We start from the raw sequence: 22,070 nt of genomic DNA, 5'->3' as shown, positions 1-22,070 counted from the left end.
TGCCACAAGACACTTTGCTCCCTGCCTGACCGCTCATAAGACGTTCCAGTTCTGCACCGTCTCCAGGCTAAAGCAGTGGTTTAGGGAGCGTTCCCCACCCCTCCGGCACTTGGAGAGCCTTCCAGAGCAAGGCAGCGGGGAGTAGCTGTTGATACAAAGGGATTGCAATGCCTACATTTTCGTTGAGTAATTATATAGTTTTTATCCGAATCTTAACGACACTCTTAACGACAAATGGTCACAAAGGTGACTTTTTAAGTAACTTTTTAAGTCACCATTGCCCACGGGGAGAACCAGTTCATGTCCTCAACTCCAACCCATTACTTAGGACAAAGTGTCATGGCTAAAAATGGGAACTCACTCCAGTGTCTTTTCCTTTCGTATCACCACAGCAGACTGCCAGGCCAACTTTCTTTGCCCGCAAATTTGAAGCTGTAGTGAATCAAGAGATAATTGGCCAGTTGGACTACTACTTGTACGGCAACTACCCGTCTGGCACACCCGGCCTCCGGTCGTACTGGGAGAATGTGTACGATGAGCCTGACAGCATTCACACCCTCAGCGACGTCGCCCTCACCATGTACCATGCGTTCTCCCGCTTGGGCCTGCGGAGAGCCGAGACTTCGTTCCATGCTGCTGGAGACAACAGCTGCCGGTTAGTCTGAGTCTGTCTTTGTTTTTCGGGGTGTTCCAGGGGACGCAGACTGAACTGTCGAGCACCGGCGGAGGTTCATCTGCTTGGCTGTGCTGGCTGGAGCATCCTGTCACAAACAGGGCCAGGCAGCTGCAAGTGTACAGCGCTTATTTCCAGGAGCATTTATGCCCATAATAAAGCATTGGTTATTCAGGGTTGACATTATGTGACCTGTTTGCTGCACTTTTAAGGAGCTCCTCTCCAGCCTGATGAAGACTGACAGGATCCAGTTGGGCAGTGCTACCCCCACTGCTGCATTTTCTTGATTAATTTCAGCAAGTGTATTATACCCGCAGCTCCTAAAACCTCCGTGTGATTTCAGCAGAGGTCATGTTCACCTCTATTATGCTTACCAAAAGTAGAGGACAGGATTTCAGAATTAATCTGAACACAGACAGGTTAATGGTCCTTGCTTGTTTGTTCCCCTGGGTGCATACATGGAGTACAAGAGAACTACTTGCTCGAGCTCAGTTTGCCTGCTTCGTACAGCTGTTTGTGCCAAAAGTGTTGCAATTGGTGGGATCCATTAGCATCAAATAAATAAAATGTATGTGTGTGTGTGTGTATATATATATATGTATAGCAGATAAAGGTCCTTATTCTTTAAAGGGAAACCCCCCTATATTCTAGATTCCTTTTTCACCTATAAGCCTAGCAAAGCGGAATTCAGTCTAAAAGGGATTTGAAGGAAGAATTCCTGGAGTTAGACTTGCACAGAAAAGGCTCTTTTCATGGTAGATTTTTGCTACCTGCAAACATATCTGAAGCTGTTTACATTCAAAGCAGAGAGGATTCATCTTTTAAAGTCTTACTTCACAGTCTCTTAATTCCTTCTTCAAAATGTATTTTTTGGACCCTGCCCTTTTTTATCCTAATAGAAAACACACACAGCCCAAGTCAGCAAATACTGAAGACACTGCTTGTGCTTTGACGGATGGACTTTGTCCCTCTTGTGTTCTCAAGAGGAAACCGAATGCGCCTTGACCTTCCTACTTAGTCATGGAAGTGCTGAGCAATGTCCCATTTAGAAAGATGTGGCAATAAGTGATCCAGATTCCTATTACAGCTTTGCCTGTAAAGGTTACTGGTGCAAAGTAATAAAAGATCAATACCAATTAGATAGAAATAATCACTAGTAGCATGCCTTCCTTATATGAAATAAAGGCAGACCTAAAGAAGTCCTGGGTCATTTGTCCTGCAGAGTGAAGCCAGCAGAGAGGATGGGAGCTAGGTATAACCAGTACTGAAATAATTTGACAATTACTTTTGTGCTTCTTCCTTTTGCCAGTGTTCTGATGATGATTTATATCAATAATCAATTTCATTTCTGGGCAGCTTTTCATTGCACAGGAACTCAAGGTGCTTTTCAAGCTTGCTCAGATTATAGATAGGGAAGCCATGCCATCCACCGCTGATTGCAGCTGTCTCCGGGATAAAGCATGGCTCCTTTACAGTAGGCTGGAGCCTCACGAAACAGTGCAGGGAGGAATTGCAAACAGTCATGTGGAGTGGCGGCTTCATTTTCATACCTACCTGAGCCCCTTCAAAACACTGTGAGTCAGCGTCCAATTTAAATCACAGAAAGGTGGATAATCCTCAGGTTTATGATTCACATCTCTTCTCTCGTGATACTACGTTGTCTTTTTAGGTGTATGCATGTATACACTTCCCTCTCGTGATTTTGCATGTCTCTCACATGGTAAGGGCAGGGATATATTTGGGCTGAGCACCTCAACAGTGTTCCCTTTGCTATTAGGGCTAACAGCAGCACGAAGTTAGCTGATATTGCAGTCGCCACCCCAGCTCATTTCACACTGCTTCAGGCACTGCGAGGAAAGCCTCTACCGCTTCAGACCACATTTGGAGTCAATCCCATGCTGCCACCCGCAGCGGCCCAGGAGACTTTTATAAGAGAAGCTGCCTTGCACACTTTTCTAACGAGGGCTAGCTCACAGCCACAGAAAGCCGGGCCCCCTGCAGACTGCTCTGGTACCAAATTAGATTGCATATCAGCATCTTCAGTGGAAGCAACATTAATGTGTGATTGAGATTTAATTTATTTCTCTCCGTCTCTAGGCATTTTTACTCACTGCTGCCAAGAGACAATTTACTCAGACTATTTCAAGGATATTGTAAATATTTGCTGCTGCACACATATAAAACAGGAGGCCTTAGTACTCGGAACAGAAGTCAAATTGTTGCTGGTGTTGGCTGCGTAGCTTTGCTGTGTTTTTGCTCAGTCCATCAGTGCTGGCCCTGTTTGTACCCCGTCTTGTTATGTTTATTTCTCAAGCTCTAGAGACTTCCTTCTGGGTGTTGCTGGTTTCGTGTAATGGAAAGTCCTTCTTGATTAGCTCCTCTTAGTGCTTATGTCTTGAGATGTAATAACTAGCATGAGGAGTCAGACTTAGCTGACCTGACTGGGAAGGTGTGATACTGGTTGGTTTTCAATGTGTTGCAAACACACTTGTTTCACAGTTAATGTCAGTGCTGTAAAGTAGCAAAATACTTGATATCAGAGCTATGAATAACGTGTTTTTAATTATTTATGCATCCATATGTACACAAACATCATTACAGATGTTTCTGAGACTATAGCAGACAATTGAGCATAAATTTTAATTATTTGAAACCATTACTACAATGTCTTTAAATCCGAACTGTAACTGAAGGCTTCCAAATCTCCCAATGAGAGGTTTTTCCTGTTTGTTTGACCTTTTTTCAATTTATTTTTAATTATGAGTAAAAAATCCACAGCAAAAGCAACCTCAAGTCTTTAAGGAATGTGAAGTTTATTTCCTAAAATAAAGGAGACCTAAAATGGGGACCGGATCCCGGTGTCCTTCGCTGCAGTGCCAACCTACAGAGCACTGCCCTTGGAGAATCGGATGGGGATCAGATTTATATGCGGGAATGGAGCGGGGCATCGGCTCGCCCGTGCCCGGCCTCGCAGCACCCTCTGCTGTCCCCAGCCTGCTGCTGTCCCGCAGCAAGCGAGGGAGGCACTGCCACTGCCAGGCATCTGTAGGGACTAACCCTGCTGAAGGCAAAAAAAAGAAGGCCACCTGATTTGGAGCAATGGACACGTTTCTTGAACATCGTTTATCCTAGCAAACGGTGCTGCAGCCTAACAATGTGTATCTCTGGGTGGCACGTTTTACCCAGAAGAGGTAGTAAGGGAGGGGAGTTTTCTGGCACACAGAGGTATCTCCTAAAGAGCTTAGAGCTGTGAATATGTTCTAAATAAGCATATATTCTTAGGAACATTTTTTTTATGTTTCAGGGTAATTGGAACAGCCTAAGAATATTTGATAATGAGTCATGAACACATTTGAAATCTCTTAATGTACAGTGGTGAATTTTCTAGTTGAAATGAATGCTTCTTAAGCCATTAGCTCCAAGTAAATGGAGATTTCATGTCTCTCTTGTGTAACTGATGAGTGTGTGCGTGTGCTGTTTTACAGATACTACCCCATGGGCCATCCGGTTTCTGTCCACCTTTACTTCCTTGCCGACCGTTTCCAAGGCTTCCTAATCAGACACCACGCAACCAATCTGGCTGTCAGTAAGCTAGAAACTTTGGAAACATGGGTGATGCCCAAGAAAGTCTTCAAGATCGCAAGTCCACCAAGCGATTTTGGAAGGTTGCAGTTCTCAGAGGTAAGTATTCACAGCCGCCCATGCACAATGTCACGAGGCTCTGGAGAGGTTGCATGCTAATTCAGCAGCCTTTAGAAACCGTATTTCCATGTAACTCTTAGGTGAGAGTGGCTCTCTAGCGTAATGCGCATCCTCTTCATTGAAAGAGTTACTGTTGCCAGTTCAGATCTGTGGTCAACCCTCATTTCTTAGGTTACTCTGAGTGTCCTCACTCCCTCTTGTTTTAAGAACAAACTGAAGGCATTTGCTGTTGTAAAAGGGACTCAGTAACTTAAAAGTTTTGTGACTCTGCTGTGAGAGATACCTGGGAAAAATGCCATGTTTCTGCAGCTCCAGATGTGAACGGGGATGTGGTAAGCGTTCCTCTCAAGAGTATGCTGAAAAAGAACTCATAAAATTAGTGATAGTCAGGCACCAATGCCACATGTGAGCAGAATATTGATGTTGTAACATGAAAGAGAAAACTATCACAGCGGTGGCTGAGATTTCCCACAAATCCTGTTATTTCTTCTAGGAATTTGTCTCAGGATCTGACATAGAGTGTAAAAAATGTACCCTAAAATATATCAGGAAAGTTGACCACTAATAGAACCTGACATCTGTGTTCTGTTTTAAAGATATAACTGTCTGAGCAGTTAATTTCATTATTTTTCTTGTTAAGCCACAAATTTCAATTAAGGTATAAAATTGATTGAACAAATGTGTTCCAGTCATTATGGCTAAGTCCATAAATTACCATCTTCTTGGGCAATTAAGAAATGCCTAGGTAGGATTCAGTGTTTTGGTGTGCATGGCAAATCCATGACACTAATGTGCCATTAAAGAGATGGATGGAAAGTCTGTTTCATTTATCAATGTGTCTAATGGTAGGCTTGCCATTTCATGCAGTGATAAATGGTCATACAAGCTTTAATTCTTGTGATTTGTAGGAGTAGTTCTGCTGTTTATTTGGTACTTTTAATCTCACTTTTGTCCTGATGCCTGCTCTGGGTCCTTCTTTTGAAGGCAGCCGGGCTGGCAGCAGGAAGAGTTTTTTCTAATTGTATGATGAAAAGAAATATATTGATCTCAGTATTCTAGAACTCAAACAAAAATATTTAGAAAGAATAGATCTGACTTTATTGCAGTTGTAGGGAGGAAACAAACCTGGGACCAGAATTTACTCGCTGGCCACTTGCCAGGTCCCCCCTGGCCCCAGTACACCTTTTTTTCCCCAAAACTAGCCCTTCAGCAAGCATGAGCCTGATTGATGGATGTCCTCCAGCAGCAGTGCCCAGTGTCAGCCTCCCCTGACAGAGGAAGTGGTGGCATGCCAGTGGCCTCTTCGCTGCACTGTGCCCACAGCTTTGTGGAGTGCATCGCCCTGCAGGGAGGATTCCCGGATCCCATGGGACTAATGAGCTGCTCTTCACGGCCTCATAGACCACGGCTGGTCTGTAAGCAGCCCTGTAGGAACTGCTGCTACAGTGAAGCCGTGTGAGTGCAAAGCATGAGAAGGATTTAATCACTGGTGAGCTTTTTTCAGGCTAAGGAAACATTTTCTTCTATTTGGAACACACAAAAAGAGTTTTGGTGGCTGCTTACTTGTTTTCATTGTTTTTTCTCGCCTAAACTCTTTAATTATCCTCTCCTTTCATAGATGATTCGTATTTTAAAAGACCAGGAGGTACAAAGTAAATCATTTAATCATTTCTTAATTGTTTATTTTACTTTCTGCCTTCCCTTGGCCTGCAGGCATCTCTGCCTCTGAGCCAAATTATTCTCTCAGTTACCTTGGTATAAATCCAGCATTAACCTCTTCAGCTTCAGTGTGGCTGGAAAGCCTCTGATCCGCTACTGCTTATTAAAATGCCACTTCTTTGTCAAAGTCCAGCAAGTGTAAAACAAACTTAGCAGTTTGGCTAAGATGAGGGCATCAATGTTCACAGGTTAAGCACCAGAAAAGAAAATTAAGATTTGTGCTTTTTGGGACATATAGCTGCTGGTTCTTCAATGACTTTCCCCCCATGATCTGGCAGAAATTTAAAACTGAATGGGACCTTTTTAGCTGGGAGCTTTCTTCCCTCTCTCAGCTCATACCAATGGGGCCAGCAGGAAGAGCACAAATGTGCTGCATTGAATGTGCTCCCAGGTGTATTTGTGACCCTGATGCACAACTGAAATTGCAGCGGAGACGATAGGATCTCTCCAGTCAGCCCGTCCTGCCCTCTGCTCCTTTGCTTTGCTTCTCAGATTTTGCTTCACAAGTAGCAGATTTCACCATACACCATGTAAAGACAAGTGGGAAAAAAATCAGCCGGCTGGGCTGCCTAACAGCCAGTGGGGTTAATGATAGCGTTTCAATGGCACACGGCTCCTGCACTCAGTCTTGGGCTGAGTAGAATAAAATAAATTTACAGGAAATCCAAGAGAGATGATTTCCAAGCATGAAACTCCCACACCTCCTAAAGTTGGCTTGTGCACAATGCACACAGTATGTATCCTACCAGCCTGGGTTCATGACAACTTTTACATGGAGAGCAGAAGATTGATTTGCTGTACAGTACTAAAAGTCTCAGCTCACCATATATCAGTTGAACACTAAGTTCATTTCTGGTCTTGTTAAGACTTGTGATTCATCACAGAGAATAAAATAAACTAGGTGGCAGGCAATTAGTGTGCATTGTGTGAACCTAATGGTCCTGTTTGTGGTGAGCAATGAGACACAAACCCATAATCAAGGCATAATTTATCTTGGGAAAATTTTATCTTGGGACTGAACAGAGATAGAAACAGGAGTTTTAAGTCAATGAGAGAGTTCCAGCTTTCCAAACATACCCTGTGTACAGTGCCTGCTCTTGAAGCCCAAAATCATGGTGATTAAAATAATGAGGTGGAAAATGTCAATTTCTGTGCCAGATCCCTTCATAATTTATCAGATATTCATTACTGCTTGATTCCATCCCATACTTCTTGTATTCTGTTTGAAAGTAAAAGCCTACTTACAATGTTTTAAGGGGCTATGAAAAATATTATAGGACTGTAGTATCTCTTGGCCTGTAAAATCAGACATCTCAGTACTGGGAACTCAGCTGTGTAGAATTCAAGGGAAGAGGTATAAACCTCTAACTAGTGCTTTAAGTAAAATTCCCGTTAAAATACTGTTCTTCTAAAACCAGCTTGTACTGTAAGCTGTGCAGCATGGGAAAGTATGTGCCCCAGCTGGAAACTGGACAGCAGATCCTGTACACAGATGTGTGAAGCTCCCTGCCTTTCCCTTCCCTCAGGTGCCTGTGGTGCACAGCCCCAGGCGGTGTCAGCACCTTGTCTTGGTTTGAGCCCGGGCTCAGGGGCATGCAGGGTGTCGCAGGTGCCCAGGTGCCTTGCCGTTGTGTTGCTGAGGGCCTGGTCTGTGGCAGTGTTTTCTTCTTAGGTTTTTTTTGTGCTGTTGTTTTCATGGACCTGCACACCCTGACGGTGGTGTTGTGACAGGCTCCCATGCAAAGCGATTGCCACCAGCATGAGAATTGTCCCTTCCTCCCCCTCTTCTCCTGCCCTTTGGCTGTAACTTTTGGTTTACATTAGGGAACCCAATAACATGCCTGCACAAAGCTTAACAACCTGCCAACAATTTTGTTATAATTTTTCCCTAAAAGCAACCTTCACTCTTCTACAGACCACTCTTTAACCCTTTGTGCATGTGAACACATCTCAACGTCTTTTGTGCAACCTGGTGTTGAGCAGTGTCACCTGGAGGTTGGAGCATGGGGATTGTAACTTCTGATTTCTTTTCCCAGGGATGAGAGACAAAGAGAAGGGAAATAGTTGGATGTCGGGGATGAGTGTTTAATTTTTGAGGATGAAGTAAGCTTTCTTCAAGGAGTTCTTCAGTAACAAACATCGAATGTGGTGGAAAGAGCTTCCTTATAGGCTTTTCTTTGCCCAGGAGGGTGTAGATTTGTTTCGCATGTTGTGGCTTTATTATTTCCAGGTCCCTTGAGCTCTGGTAAGTGTGACATGACCACACTCAGTGAAAGTTGGCAGAGTAGATAATAAGATCTGGTCAGGAAATTTTCTTTCTCAGCTTATTTCCATACATATTCAGTTGGTCTTGTCAGGAGAGTACGCACTGACAGCTCCTCGAGGCAGTCGATGCTTGGGTCTGATATCTGGGCTACGCTGTCTGGTTTGATTAGCTGGTGTGCTAGATGAAATACCTCTGAAATACCAGCGATTCTGCTGTGTTGATTGCAGAGTAGTGGAAGGCTCATTTTGTCTCATATTCTGCAGTGTCATAGTCCAGTAGGAGGAATTCGTATGATGACAGATGGATATAGGATGGTAGGTTTTTATTCTACTGGCCTTGTAGCTTTTTGCTTGCAGTCCTCCTGTAATTTGTCTGCCAACCACAGTGATTTATTTAGAAGGGATTGGGGACTGGACAGTTTCCAGTACAGGTATCAGTGGTAGTAGGCATCGGGTAATTGTTATGTTTTACGGATTTGGGGGGATTTTGGCATTATATTGGAACTACTTATTCTCATGAAATGAGATGAAATGTGGAATAAAAATCTCTGAAGCAAATGAGCTACAATTATGTGTTACGCTTTCAGGAAAGCAGGTTCTGACCATGCCTGTGTGAGGTGAAGATTAGGGACAAGGACAGCTCTGTGTTGGGGAAATCTTCAATACCCATATATGCTGAAAGAGGGGATCCTGTGTGTGTGTGCATGGGCCTCTGGAGACCGCTTGAGAGAATCCCATGGTTTCTGTATAGGGAACAAATCAACTCTTAGGTCACCTACACTGTTTGTTTGGAGATTAAGGCCAAAGAAGACCTGAAGGACTATGAGAGGTTTCAGTACCAGGCTGGCCAAAACATCTGTATGTCTCTCCAAGGAATGACGTCAGATGTCTGCTTGCCAAAAGGAGCCAAGGGGTTCTCCTGTTCTTCACTTCAAATGGGGTCCCTCAAATCTTTTTGTGTTTGATAATGATCACTTTTGATTTGAGATCATGGGAACAGGACCTCATGGGACAACCAAGGTGGGCACTTCCTCCAAAAGCAAATATGCAACCTTCAATACTGCGGTCCACCAGGTTGCCTTCTTGAGAATTGATGGAAGTGGTTCGTTAACGCTCAGCCTCATAAACACATGCTAGATTTAGTGCTGGGATAGTAAAAAGTCCTTCAGTTGGCCTAAGAAGGCCAGTTACTACATTTTCATGCTATCTGTTCAGATATGCTTATTTTCAGTAGCGTACAAGTGTTAATGGCAACAGCTTGTAAGTCTGTATCATCCCGTGGGTTATGGGTGCACCATTAAAATTCATATAAAGAGCACTGAAATATGAAAGCTGCTAGGAAAAAGAAAGGTCCATTAAATATTTACACTAGATTGTGAATCAGCTGGTTTACTGTTAGTTAGTGAATAAATAAAAAACAATGTCACTATTATGACTAAGAGTTTACCAGAAATACCTTCCCACATCAGGCAGGAAGGGAGTGCAAGGAGACAGCATCTCATGGACAGACTGTAGTATAGGACCTGATGTGACTTGTCCTAAAGTCAGCAAAAGCTTCTTCCTTGGTCTCAGTAGTAACTGGGTAGGTCTCTACTGCAGGGTCCATCTCTCAAATGTATGATACGTTTTCATGACCCAGGAGATGATGGGCCATATTTTTTTCTATGCATAGCGTGTGTTCAGTCACTGGCCTTGGTCCTTTATTGACTGCTTCCATGTGGAGGAAAAGGAGAGCTGCTATAGCCTGTTATGTCACTTTTAATGTAAAGAAAACCTTTATATCAATCAAAAGTGGACAACCAGACCAAAAAAACAAGCCTTGCATTCAAGGTTGTCTCACAATTTGTGTACACATTATGATCTTCAGTCGTGTTGCTGTCAGCCTTTATATGTATGCATAATTCATGTCATTAGAGAAATACGATTTGTGTGTCTTGAGAGCCCTTATTTGACGTAAGGGTCTTAGATGCTTACAGAGATGATGTTAGCAGCAATGTGGTCTTTGATTTCAGATTGGCACAGAATGGGATGCCAAGGAAAGGCTTTTCCGGAATTTTGGAGGACTCCTCGGGCCAACAGATGAGCCAGTTGGCATGCAGAAATGGGGAAAAGGCCCCAATGTCACCGTTACTGTCATTTGGGTGGATCCTGTTAATGTAATTGCAGCAACGTATGATATTCTTATTGAATCCAGTGCCGAATTTACTCACTACAAACCACCTTTGAATTTGCCCCTGCGACCTGGTGTCTGGACGATAAAAATTCTGCACCACTGGGTACAGGTAGCTGAAACCAAATTCCTTGTTACTCCTCTCACCTTCTCTAATCGGCAGCCTATCAAACAAGGTAAGTTTTATTATTTGATACAGGAATAATACAGTTATTGTGTCTGTATTCACTGTAAATGCTGCTGTTAAAAATGAAGTAGCGCTGTATTGGAAAAGGAGAAAAGAAAGGAATTTTATAGATACTAAATCAGAAGAAATTGTTGCACTAAGACAAGCAGAAGTGTCTGTATCCAGTCCGTAAAACACAGCCACTTTGAACAAAAGGCTATTTATATCTTTAAAATATGCACAGTTCAGAATCCAGAGAACTTCAGACTCTCAATAATCTAACAGCTATTGTAAAAGCCATCATTTAGAAAAAGAAAGAAAAATGGACCTTTCTCTGCTGCTTTTCATTCACATTTGCTTATAAAGAGTTACAGATGTTTAAACTGTTATCTTGACAAAGTCTGTGTGTTTAATGATGAAAGTATTAATACACAAAATGCTGAATTAGACAAAATTACCCTAGGCCAGAGCTCACCTGACATATTGTCAGGTCTAGGCATTCACTCTTGCCTGATACCTGCCAAAACCTGCTCAGTACATGCCAAGCAGTTGTGTTACAGAAATATCTATGGATACGGCGATCCTGGTAAGTATGCTATCAGACCCACGCTGACATTTTTCAGAAAGAAACCATTTTCTTCCCTGCAACAGCAGCCCTGAACCATCCAAATACAGAGATCATTCTCGGGCTGCCAGCGTCTGGGGGCTCCCAGCAGCAGTTTGCACTGGCACAGGCATTGTTTGAGTGCTTGGGTCTTCAGCCAGTGCCAAGGACACTGGGCTGGGAGCAGAGAGACCATTTTGTAGCCACACTTGTTTTCTTATTCAGTAAGATCAAAACAAGTTTGTCGCTATGAATATCTTTACCATTCTTCTTAACGTGCTCAAGTGCTTCCATCTGCCCAGTATTAATATTCATAACTTTAGACATCTTAAATTTCCTAGATACATGAACGATCCTATTAAGTTTTCAGAAGTTCTTCTTCCTGACAAGGCAGCAAATAAACCGAGTCAGGCATTTACCTTCCAGCATAACGTGCTGCTTCTGTAATGCAAACACCACCAGACAACTGCTGAGAGCTAATGCAGCCCTTATCTCGCTCAACAGGAGCTTGATTCTACACATTTCTCAGCAGAAGAGCTAACTTACTGATTTCTTCTTCTAACGTTTGGTGGCATCGTTTCTTAAGCAGAAACTAAACCACCAACAACCTGCTGCTGTTATTAGCTAATAGGCAATGATAAATTGTGAAGAAACACCATGTGTAGAAGGAATAAATTTTTAAAGTTGAAGGCAACCTACTTCTAAACGCAGCTGTTACTGACTAGGCTCCTGGAAGTTAATGAATTCCATGTTCTTTGCTAATTTAACAGTTAAGGCATCAACTGGATGGAAAATGTGGCAGCAACCTTGCTGCTTTTCCCTATAAAGTGAGAGCCCTGTGGACAGTTAAGCGTGTCTCAGACTTCAGTCATGAGCCCACACTTTATAGTGTAAAAGCAAAACTCCCTTTGGTCCAAACTCTGAATCTGGAATAATTCCACTGAAATTATGGAGTTACTCCATATTGCCCGTCGATACGCGGGGAGATGATCTGGCTCGTATTTTTTGTTAAAGAGCCCTGTTCATTCATATGGTAACCAGAATCTACTATAGGAATGAAATATAAGGCTTGGGAACAATATTATCTAGGAAAAAAGGCTCAGGAGTGATTTGCTACTGATGATGTGATGTATAATCTCCAGATGTCTGAGGCATGAAGGTAAAGAAGAAAATTAATTACAGGGGCGAATAGTGACACTCCACTGTAGTTAGAATTGTATTTACAATGCAAATTCCTGTTGTTTAGGGTTTTTAAGGCTTTCTGTCTCAGTGACACTATTGTGCTCTGTGCAGGCAATTGTCATTTAGCTTTGATTTCCAGCTTTTGTCAGTTTGTTCACCACTTTATTATTTAAATATATTTTTCTCTGCCAAATAAAGGCATTGTGAGAGTATGACAGAAGAATTAGAACTTCTAAAAGAGCAATTTCTGTTACTGTTATAAACAATGCAAAAGCTGCCAAAAATCTTCTAAAATGAAGGAATAGTATTATTGTGTTGTCTTAACGCTGAAAATAAAACATACATCAGACTTAGCCAGGAGTTGTCAGCAGAAGAGGGGAATATGTTTTATCAGGGATTTCTTTAAAATTTTGTTCTTCCAACCATCCTCCCTCACCCCCAGCCCCCCCAAAAAAGAGGGGGGAAAAAAAAAAGCTATAGCTCTTGGCAGAAAGATTACCCTGGAAAGTAATTTGCTACTCCAGAAGCTCTTTGAATGACTGATACATTTCATACCGCTTTGCATGTCATTGGCTTGATAATGATTCGACCCCCTCTGTCTCATATACTCCAGATATAGAAACTGGAGTCCATGTAGTTACATACATAAAAATCTGGCCATGGTCTTGTGTGTAATTTGTTTGTGTCATTCTAAAAAGTGTTTGCACAAATCTGGCAGCAGCGCAGCAGCCACTAAAATCTTGTATCTTCAGAGCATGGACATGACAACAGTCACTGTATTTCCTAAATCATTACTTATCTACACATCACTTCAGCACGGAGCACAACAAGGAAAAGTTGCTTTTGGTTTCCCAGCGTCATGAAGGGAGCCACTTGCTCCTCTTTTGAATACTTGAAGCAAAACATGTTCGTTCCTGTATCATGACACTCAAAATTCATGATTACAATTCAAAATAAAAAAATTAATCATGGGACAGCTACAAGCAAAGATGTTTTGTTTAGCAGTTTATAAAAACAGCATATGCAGCTAGTTTAGTCACTTTTCTATTCCCATTTATTTATTAATTTTGGCCTAAAGTCTGTGCATGCAAGTAAAACCATAAAGGGAAATCAAGAGCAGGTGTTTTCTTTGATATTGTGTCCAGATGTGCATAACTGACAGAATGTAAATTGTTTTAAAAACACAGATTCATTGACCTTTTCAAAACCTGGATCTGTAAGAGATCAGATCTTACATGGAATTACTGAGTATGCTGGGAGGTTTGGGGTATTTCCACTGTAAACAAGGCTCCCAAAGCTATTTCAGTGGAAAGTCTAGAATCTAATGTTATTTATTCTTTCTTGCTCCTCTTCCCCCTCCAGTCATCCAAATCTGTGTCTATTTTCTCTAGTTTGAGTTGTGTCACTGATCAGCTCTGCCTTCAGCAGATCCTCTGGCTGGAGAATGCCTTCAAGTGTTTGCCTGGTTGGAGAAAGAAAGAAAGAAAAGAAAAGGAAAATTAAGTGAATTTGTGAGATAAATCATTTGGAGAAATCAGGTTCACTTGCTCCACCAGTGTCTCCTTCCCCCTACGTCCTGCACAGCTGGATTCTGTTTTATTCTTCTTCTAAATGGTGATTTTGAGTTTCTCACCATATGGCTGTGTGTGTTAAAGCCAAGTACTCCATGCTTATTGTAAGGACACAGGAGGGCTGCCAAGGACCAGCAGGATGCCCTAGGATTGAATTGTGCCAAGACAGAGAGGGAATGTAACATGGAGGAAATAAAACAGGGAGAAGATCAGTAGAAGATCACTAGCAGTGATAATAGACAGGAATAGGAGGTATCTTGCTGTCTGCTTTAGGCATCCTGAATTTAAGTGCAGTTCGGAGACTTGAGGCCAGATGTCCAGGTTCCCTGCGTAGGGACTGGAGAGGCAGAGCCAAACAACAGGTATAATTCAGAGCATTTAGCCAGCAGTTCACAGACTATAATCCAAGCTACCAAGTAGATTTCAATTCCTAAGAAAACAGCTAATTCAGTAGAGGTTGGCTCTGCATCCCCATCATCCCCTTTGCCCACCCTTCCATGCTCTACAAAGTCCATGTGAAGCAGTCATGCCAAATGTGATCACACACGTCTCCCAGGGGCACTGAGAAGGGCAGAGAAAAAGCCAAAGCAATTTCATTTTTAAATTTGAGTTTACATTCATGGCAAAGTTTCCACAGCGATCCCCCAGCTGGAGTGACGATAATGAGTTGTCATGCGTTTAATGTATAGTACCCGTTTCATTAAAGCTAAATAGGTTACTGTGAGCTAGTGGGCAGATTCACTTCTGGGGCAGAAAAAGCCCCAAACCTCACGCTGATACTAAACACTGGATTGAAAATAAATAAATAAATGAATAAATAAACCCCTTCTGCCTTCAAACAAGGAGGGCAGTGAAGAAGAGCATCCTCCTTCTTCGCCTTAAGAGAGACCTTTCATGTTCAGGTCCTAGCTTGATCGCATGCCCTGGACATGGGGCTTCTGATCTCTGCTGCTCCACAACGGCACAGGGAGCCTTCAACACCAGCTCCTGGTCCCTGTGCCCTCTAACTGCAGCCACCTCTTTCAAAGGCTTGACGGCATTAGCAGACATACTGCGATGCATGCATGCATCTCAAAGGCCTTTTAACCTAATCCATATTTATAGATCATCCTAATTAAGTATATACTGGGAAACCTTTGTTTTGCCGCTGGTTGTTTGCAGTGGCTCAATCAATTCTAATTGCATCTATACGGATTATAAAGTGGGTGGCAACTTGTGTCAGAACTGCTGTGATTTCTTTAAATTAACCAGAGGTAACATGACATGTTCTTGATAAACGCAGTAATAGCAGCAGGCAAGCGCATGACTGCAAAAGAGTAGACATGCCCTGGAATCGTCATTCTGAGAAAAACCCTGAAGACAGGGATTTGCTTCGAAATTTAGTTCAGATCCAGTTGACAAGGAGTCGATTAGCTTCACAATGAGCAAATGCAGCACTGTCTTGTTTGCTGCAAGAGAAAACAAACAAAATGTCAATAAAAAATTACCTCTTTGCCAGAGGGTTTCAACACAATTCAAGTAAAGAAATAAAGCTGTACATTCTGTGTTGCTTCAAAAAAACCACAGGTCTAGTGCCTTAATGTGTACCAAGGTACCCACATTTTTCATTCCTTAGCCCACTCTCTGTCTAAACTCATTTGCTTTTTCTGCAAAACGAAGAACAAACCCACACAAAAATGCTGAAATCCCAGCCTATGTGGCTGACTATAGGCTGTGTATTTAGTCCAAAGAAGTTATACCAAGAAAAGTCAGTTGAGAAATGAAGTGGCCTCCCGGAGCGAAGAGCAAACAAAAATGGGGGACAAAAATAACTAATTTTTTTAAAGCTATAATTTAGAGTCAGTGGAATATATTTTGCATTGATACATGTCCTCCTGAAGTCAAAGGGCTATTTGGATGTGTTTGCTGGCAAAAACATCTGGCTTAATGTCTGCAATTCAGCTAATTTTGAATTGGTTGCTCTAACTGTACAGATGTAAATGTCTAAACACACATCTCATAGGGGCAAGCCTTACACTCTTCGTTATTTTTTCATCAGCAAGGACTGAAGTGTCAGTGCTTTAAAAGCATGCCAGTAGCTCCAGCCTCCTTTTATAAAGTATTTCAGGGCTTGGGATCCACACTGTCCCTCTCCTGTCCCAGCCCAGTAAGTTATAGAGTCATGATTATCTCTTTCGTTTTTCCTTTAATGCAAAGAGGAATAGCCCGCATCTGCCATAGCTTGGATGAGCAGCATCCTCCTTACTTTCTCCTGTGAACTTTTTAACAAAGACTTGGAGGCTTCAGGAGAGGGTTCTGGGTTGAATCCTCAGCATTTCCTAGATTAGTATACGTAGCTCTGCACCCAGATTGCTGTTACCCAGCTCTTTCTTTATAGGACGTGCAGACACCTAACTTGGGGTGTCCGTTCTGCTGTGGGGCCAGACAATCCCCTACCAGTACCATGTCAGGGTTTCATCATGTGTCTCACATTGGAGAAGCACATTTTCACAGTGGGCAGCAGTAGCCATTAACACACTGAAAAACAGAGTGTTTTGTTCCCTTTAGTACTGTCCTCAGCAGTCTTTTCTATTCCTGTCTGCTGATATTTGTGTGTGGCTTTTCAAAAAAGTTTATCTTCAGTCCCATTATACATTATTACTGTTGTAGCTGCCAGCACGCCCTTGCAGCACAGCCAGTTCTGGAGCAGAGCGTGGCAGTCACTTAGTGGTGCCGGACGAAACAGCAGTGTGTTGGTGTGAGAAGCACAGCGTGTCCACCACAATTACAGCAATAGTGGAGTGGAGAAATTTAAATGTGTTGAAGATGCTGAGGTTATCACCTTTATTTTAGCAAAAGCAGCCCACTGATCTTAAGCAACAAGGGTCACAGATTCAGAGAAAAAGATTATCTCCTGCTGCATTGCCAAGCACTGGGTCCTACAGTTTCTGTAGGTTTCATTCCTTCCAGTCCTGATAATCCACCAAGTCCTGAAGCCTGGGACAAGCGCGAGGCTGAGCCAGAGAGAAGAGCAAGTTCCATTTCATCCTGTTATTTGTCTGAAAAAAGATCTCTCTTGTTCCGTGCTCTAAACACATGCACAAGAGTCTTTAATTCAACAAGCTCTCTGAATTGCCTGTTTCAATCAGATGATCCTGCTAGTAATGCCAACTCTTACTTGTTTTGGGATTTTTACTTAGAATGTTCCTATTTAATTAATATATTGACAAACAGTCTTCCATATTTAATTGCTTCCAAAGGAGGAAATTTAATCATGTGTACTTGTTCTGTTTCTTAAACTGCAGTGCTCTGGCAGAGCACGCTTCTGACACATGTGCATGGAATAAACTCATTTTGAGTAGAGGTTATTGTGGATATCTACCATTTAAAATAAAAAGAGGGGTTTAGATGAATGCAGGAATAGTTAAGTGATGTATAATGGTGATGAGGATGTGCCGAACTAATTTAATTGGGGATTTGAAGTAATGGACTTGCACAGTATTTGACATTAAAGACTTTGCAAATGTAGCAGCAAAGCTCCAATTAAATATCCCTTTTCCCTCTAAATAAATGTACTGATTTATTGCCAGCCCCTGAGATACTGTCCTCTGCATGGAAGAAAGGACTCAGTGTCAGGCTGCAGTGCAAGCAGCAAGGACATGTGGAAGGAATTGTAGCCGTGAATATGTAATTCCTGGCCTCTAAATGCTATCTGAGCGCAGTGGCTTTCCTAGCCTGGAGCGCCCTGAATGGGCCCATTTTGTGTTCTAGACAGTGTGTATGTTGGCAGAGCTAAACATATCCTCTGTGTTGCCGGAGCGAGGATGCTAGGGAAGTCAGCTGAGAACAGAAAGAAATGGTTGAAAATTTACTCCCAAGAGGCACTCAGTGAACATTTTTGGAGGGTCCCATTCTGATTTTATGAGCAGCACCCTGGTGCACTTGCAGACCTTAAGCGGTCAGCCAGCCTTAGACAAGGGCGGTCTGACCCGCAGTGTCCAATTCAAGGTCTTTGAAGGCATTATCACAGCCTGACAATGATTTTTACTGCAATATTGCAGATTTGGGGCAAGGTACTCCATTTTGCTGAGGTAGAAGAGTTACTGTAAGGAAAGCAACCACAATGCAAAGAAAAGTGTCATTAGGAAATGGTTGTGATCCATTATTTGGCACAAGAGCTTGAAATATAATTGTCATGAAAGAATACTTTCCCAGTGAGACTGGAGCACTTCCAGGAATGATACTGGGGCTACACATATTTCATTATGGGTCCGGTCTGTCCAAGGCCATGTCCTTCCAGTGCCAGGAATGGCACCACCCGGTTTTTGGAGGCAGATTGAGCTAACAAATGTTGTGACTTTTCCACAGCAGGGCAAGGTTCATCAGTTTAGAAAAAAAAAACCAACCAGGCTGAGATCTTGGCTCTTCCTCCTAGACAAATCAATGATAGCACTTAAAGGTCTGATGAGGGTCGGCAGCCTTCTCACACCAAGCATCCTGGAACTGTTTCCCAATTTCAAAGCACAGCCTTCCCTGGGAGTCCACAGGGGTAACTTGAGCTGCACAGGGCTTATCTCCCAGGCTTCTTCTGCAGCGGAAGAGGCAAAATTAGCTTCTCCTGAATTCAAAATGGGTTTCTCCCAAGAAGGAGCTGCACGTTGATCAGGCTCCAGGTACAGACAGGAGCTTGTAGCTGGGATGCCCTTGAGGCTGGGCCTCCCTTTTTGTTGTGCTGTGCAGAACAGCTCTGCGTTGTGCCTGGGTGTCCTACAGCTCTGGGGATGCTCGTTGTACGTGATGATAATAAGGACGATGCTGCTTTCAGCCTCAGTGCTTTGCCCTGCTAACGCAGCGCTTGCAGGGTTAGCGTCATGGTGAGTGGAGCTCGCAGTGGTGAGCACAAGGAGCTGAAGAGCTGAGCATAGCCAGTCGTCCTCGCGATGCAGTGTGTCCTCAATGCTGGGGAAACAGACTATAGCGCACCACTAACTTCTGCCTTTTTGTTTGCTGTACCCTTAGGTCCTGAAGGTTTGGGTTTGGTTTTTTAATGCACTAACTTTTGGGTGTATTTCTGCATTTCCAGAGGAAGCCATGAAGTATCACAGCGGGCCTCCAAAGAATGCGTACATGGAGCAGAGCTTCCAGGGCTTGAACCCCGTCCTGAATATCCCCATCAGTGCTGCCCGTGTGGACCAGGCCAAGAGGAATGCGGGGCTCGTGGGTGCCCGGCTGGAAGCCTGGGTGGACTCTCTGGTCAGCAGTGTCTGGTCAGCTGTGGACATCTGCAGTGCCGGCCCCACTGCCTGCCCAGTCATGCAGAGCTGTGCTCAGACAGCCTGGAGCTCCCTGAGCCCGGACCCCAAATCTGAGCTGGGCCCCGTCAAACCTGACGGTCGCTTGAGGTAGCATCCGGTACGCTATCCTCCGGCATAGGTTTTTAAAAGGGAATTTAACCTTGATCGTATGTGAATCTCACACCAGATTTCAGAAACCTAAGGGAATATTATACTTTTTTGTTACTTATTGCAATATAATTCGTTAAAAAAAAAAAAAAAAAAAAGTTCTGACAAGGCCTTTGGCACTGCCCTCTCCATCAGCTCTGTCAGGAGCAGCTTCGGTCGTCCCGCAGCCTCTGCTGTCCCGTGGGGCCCTGGCTGTACCACACGCTGCTGCACCCGCTGCCTCTGCGGGTTTTAAAACAGTAGCAGCAAGCTATGGAGAAGGCAGTGAAGGAGCAGCTGCTAAACGTGTTTTTTAAAAATAAATTCATCTGTACTTCTGCTGTTTCGTAGGCTTTCATTATTTTGCTACCATGAATAAATCACAGCAAAATTCCCTTCTACTTACGCTTCCTGGGGAGGTTGGTTACTGCAGGCTAGACCCTGTATGGCCACATTACCTCACAGAACATGAAATAATTATGGTACACCCTCACTCTTTTCTTTTTTTTTTTTTTAAATAACACAAAGTAATTCTGGACTCAGCTAATGTCTGTTATCTTAGTTAGAGAAAACGAGCAAAAGCAGAAACTTTCAGATTATTTTCAGAGATTGTTTTAGACTAATTTCATTATATACTCTAAATGGAACCAGTGTTTTGCTATATTAGTCTTTTATGTCTCATGCTGTCAGGTTCAGGGTCTGGGTACTAAGAGTATTAATTTAAAGAACAAAGAAGCATTTTGGATTTCAGCCCTTTCAAATCCACAGGTTTTTTCCTAAGGCCACCAGTACCTAAGCATTTTCACAGACTTCCAGTGCAGCAAGTGTGTATGTGTAGGTTGGGGGTGGGTTGTGATGTGTCTGCTCACACCCTTTGCTGATTTTGCTCGTGAGCTGAGCTGAGTTCTCAGGCAGTGGAGTTGCGCGGAACCAGTAAAATGGTAGAATTGGGACCTAAATCTGCAACAACATGTTTCTTCCCTAATTCGGGTAGTGGCTAGTAAGTCTTAACACTAATTCCCTCCCTTGATCTCAGATCTGCCAGCTCTTCATGAAGAAGGGTCCTTCTAGGCTTGTGCAGAGCATCTGGAAGGCTGTGCAAGACATTGGTTCCTGACCGAAGCCACGAGCAGAACGTGAAGGAGAGCAATGCCATGTTTCTCAGTGCTTTTACTTTATTCTGCCAACAAACTACCCTTGCCTGTCTTCAGAATTTCTAGCAGGCTGCATCCTGTTTTAAATAGGCATGTTTTGCATCATTTTAAGCTGCATTTTCTACAGTAGGAAAAAAATTCATTTACATTCCAAGAACTTTTTAAAATATAGGTTTTATATGCAAATTCATCTCCAACTAATGCATTTTACATTAGCATAAAACATGCACTTTGTTGTTGTTGCTGTGGTAATCTCTTGTTAACAACATAACCCAAAAAGGCTATTAAAAGCTATTGGGTTAATTAGGGAAAAAATCCTGTTGGTGTAATAAAGTAAGGTATCTGTTCACCCTTCTGTGTGTATGGCTAACTTTCTGCTGATGAGAGTTAAGCGTCCACATCAGGAGGGAAACAGACCCTTAAATCATTCCGTAATCGCATCTCGCAGAAAGGTTGAATTCCCTTTTAAACAACAGTTGGAAGATGACCGTAACACACAGATCCCAGTGGCTTGTAGTATCTCTCTCCTTAGTATTGGTTTAAAGCTACTTGCAGTTTGCTTTGGACTTGAAATTGCGGTGTCAGCTGTGCTGGCAGTAAGGCAGAGCATTGAAATGTCTATCTGGCACAAAAATGGATGCATAGAAGGAACAATTTAGGTATTTATTATTTATGTTTTAGTCAATGACTAATTAGTAGGTGCTGCTTTTGCAGCTTGAAGATTATGTTATCTTACTAACTGAAGCTGCCTTTATTAAGAAAAGGCCTTCCTCCCCTCACACCTCCCTTTCTTTTTTTGTCTTGATTTTGACAGTCACGAGAGCCGTAGTTTTAGTAAAGCTTGTAGCAATGAGAGCTGGTTGAAATATTTCAGTGAAGATAATGTTCCAGCTTTTCAATCAGTTCTAGAGGCAAGCGTGTTTAAAACCAGGGTTGCCAACAGGTTTATATAATAGCAACACAGTGTTATTCAGTAGGAGTTTTTTAACAGTGCTTGTTTTTAATCTAACATTCCTTCGTGAAGTTCAAATTTTCTGAGGACCTCCAATCCTCACTGAAATCCAGGGCTTTAGTCATACTGATGCAATGGTAACTGCGTGATTCAAGCCCTGCAGATTAAATGAAGAGCATCATATTTAGGGCACACAATAAAATTCATTAACAATCCTAGTCAGTGATTGTTCTCAATAAGACTACCAGGGTAGTCGCAAAATCTTCAGTCTGTCTTGCACATAAGCATATGTATAAGGGTGCATCCACACACACGCATGCAGATAACTTGGTTTTTAAATTTGATACTTTTTTTATTCTTAAGCAGGAATGTTTTTAAGTGCTTTGTTGTTAAGTTTTCATTATTAACTAGACAAAGCAGAAGGTGGCAACAATCCCATCTTTTGTGGTTAGAAAAAAATCTGCCACTTTTATCATTTAAAATGTAAGATGC

General features: G+C 42.7%; 1 protein-coding gene across 1 annotated transcript in view; it reads left to right on the top strand.

Annotated features, from left to right (window-relative positions):
- XYLT1 (xylosyltransferase 1) overlaps positions 1–19,503 on the top strand; it is a 205,489-nt gene extending 185,986 nt beyond the window's left edge. Inside the window, exons 8-11 of the mRNA XM_050905951.1 lie at positions 393–655; positions 4,159–4,354; positions 10,372–10,705; positions 19,115–19,503. Coding sequence (XP_050761908.1) covers positions 393–655; positions 4,159–4,354; positions 10,372–10,705; positions 19,115–19,437 — 1,116 coding nt within the window. The 3' untranslated portion in view covers positions 19,438–19,503. The remainder of the gene's footprint in view (positions 1–392; positions 656–4,158; positions 4,355–10,371; positions 10,706–19,114) is intronic.
- Positions 19,504–22,070: the final 2,567 nt, after the last annotated feature.

Source organism: Gymnogyps californianus, chromosome 15 (genome assembly GCF_018139145.2).
Source record: "Gymnogyps californianus isolate 813 chromosome 15, ASM1813914v2, whole genome shotgun sequence".
NCBI lineage: Eukaryota > Metazoa > Chordata > Aves > Accipitriformes > Cathartidae > Gymnogyps > Gymnogyps californianus.
This window is presented reverse-complemented; position numbering and strand designations above follow the sequence as displayed.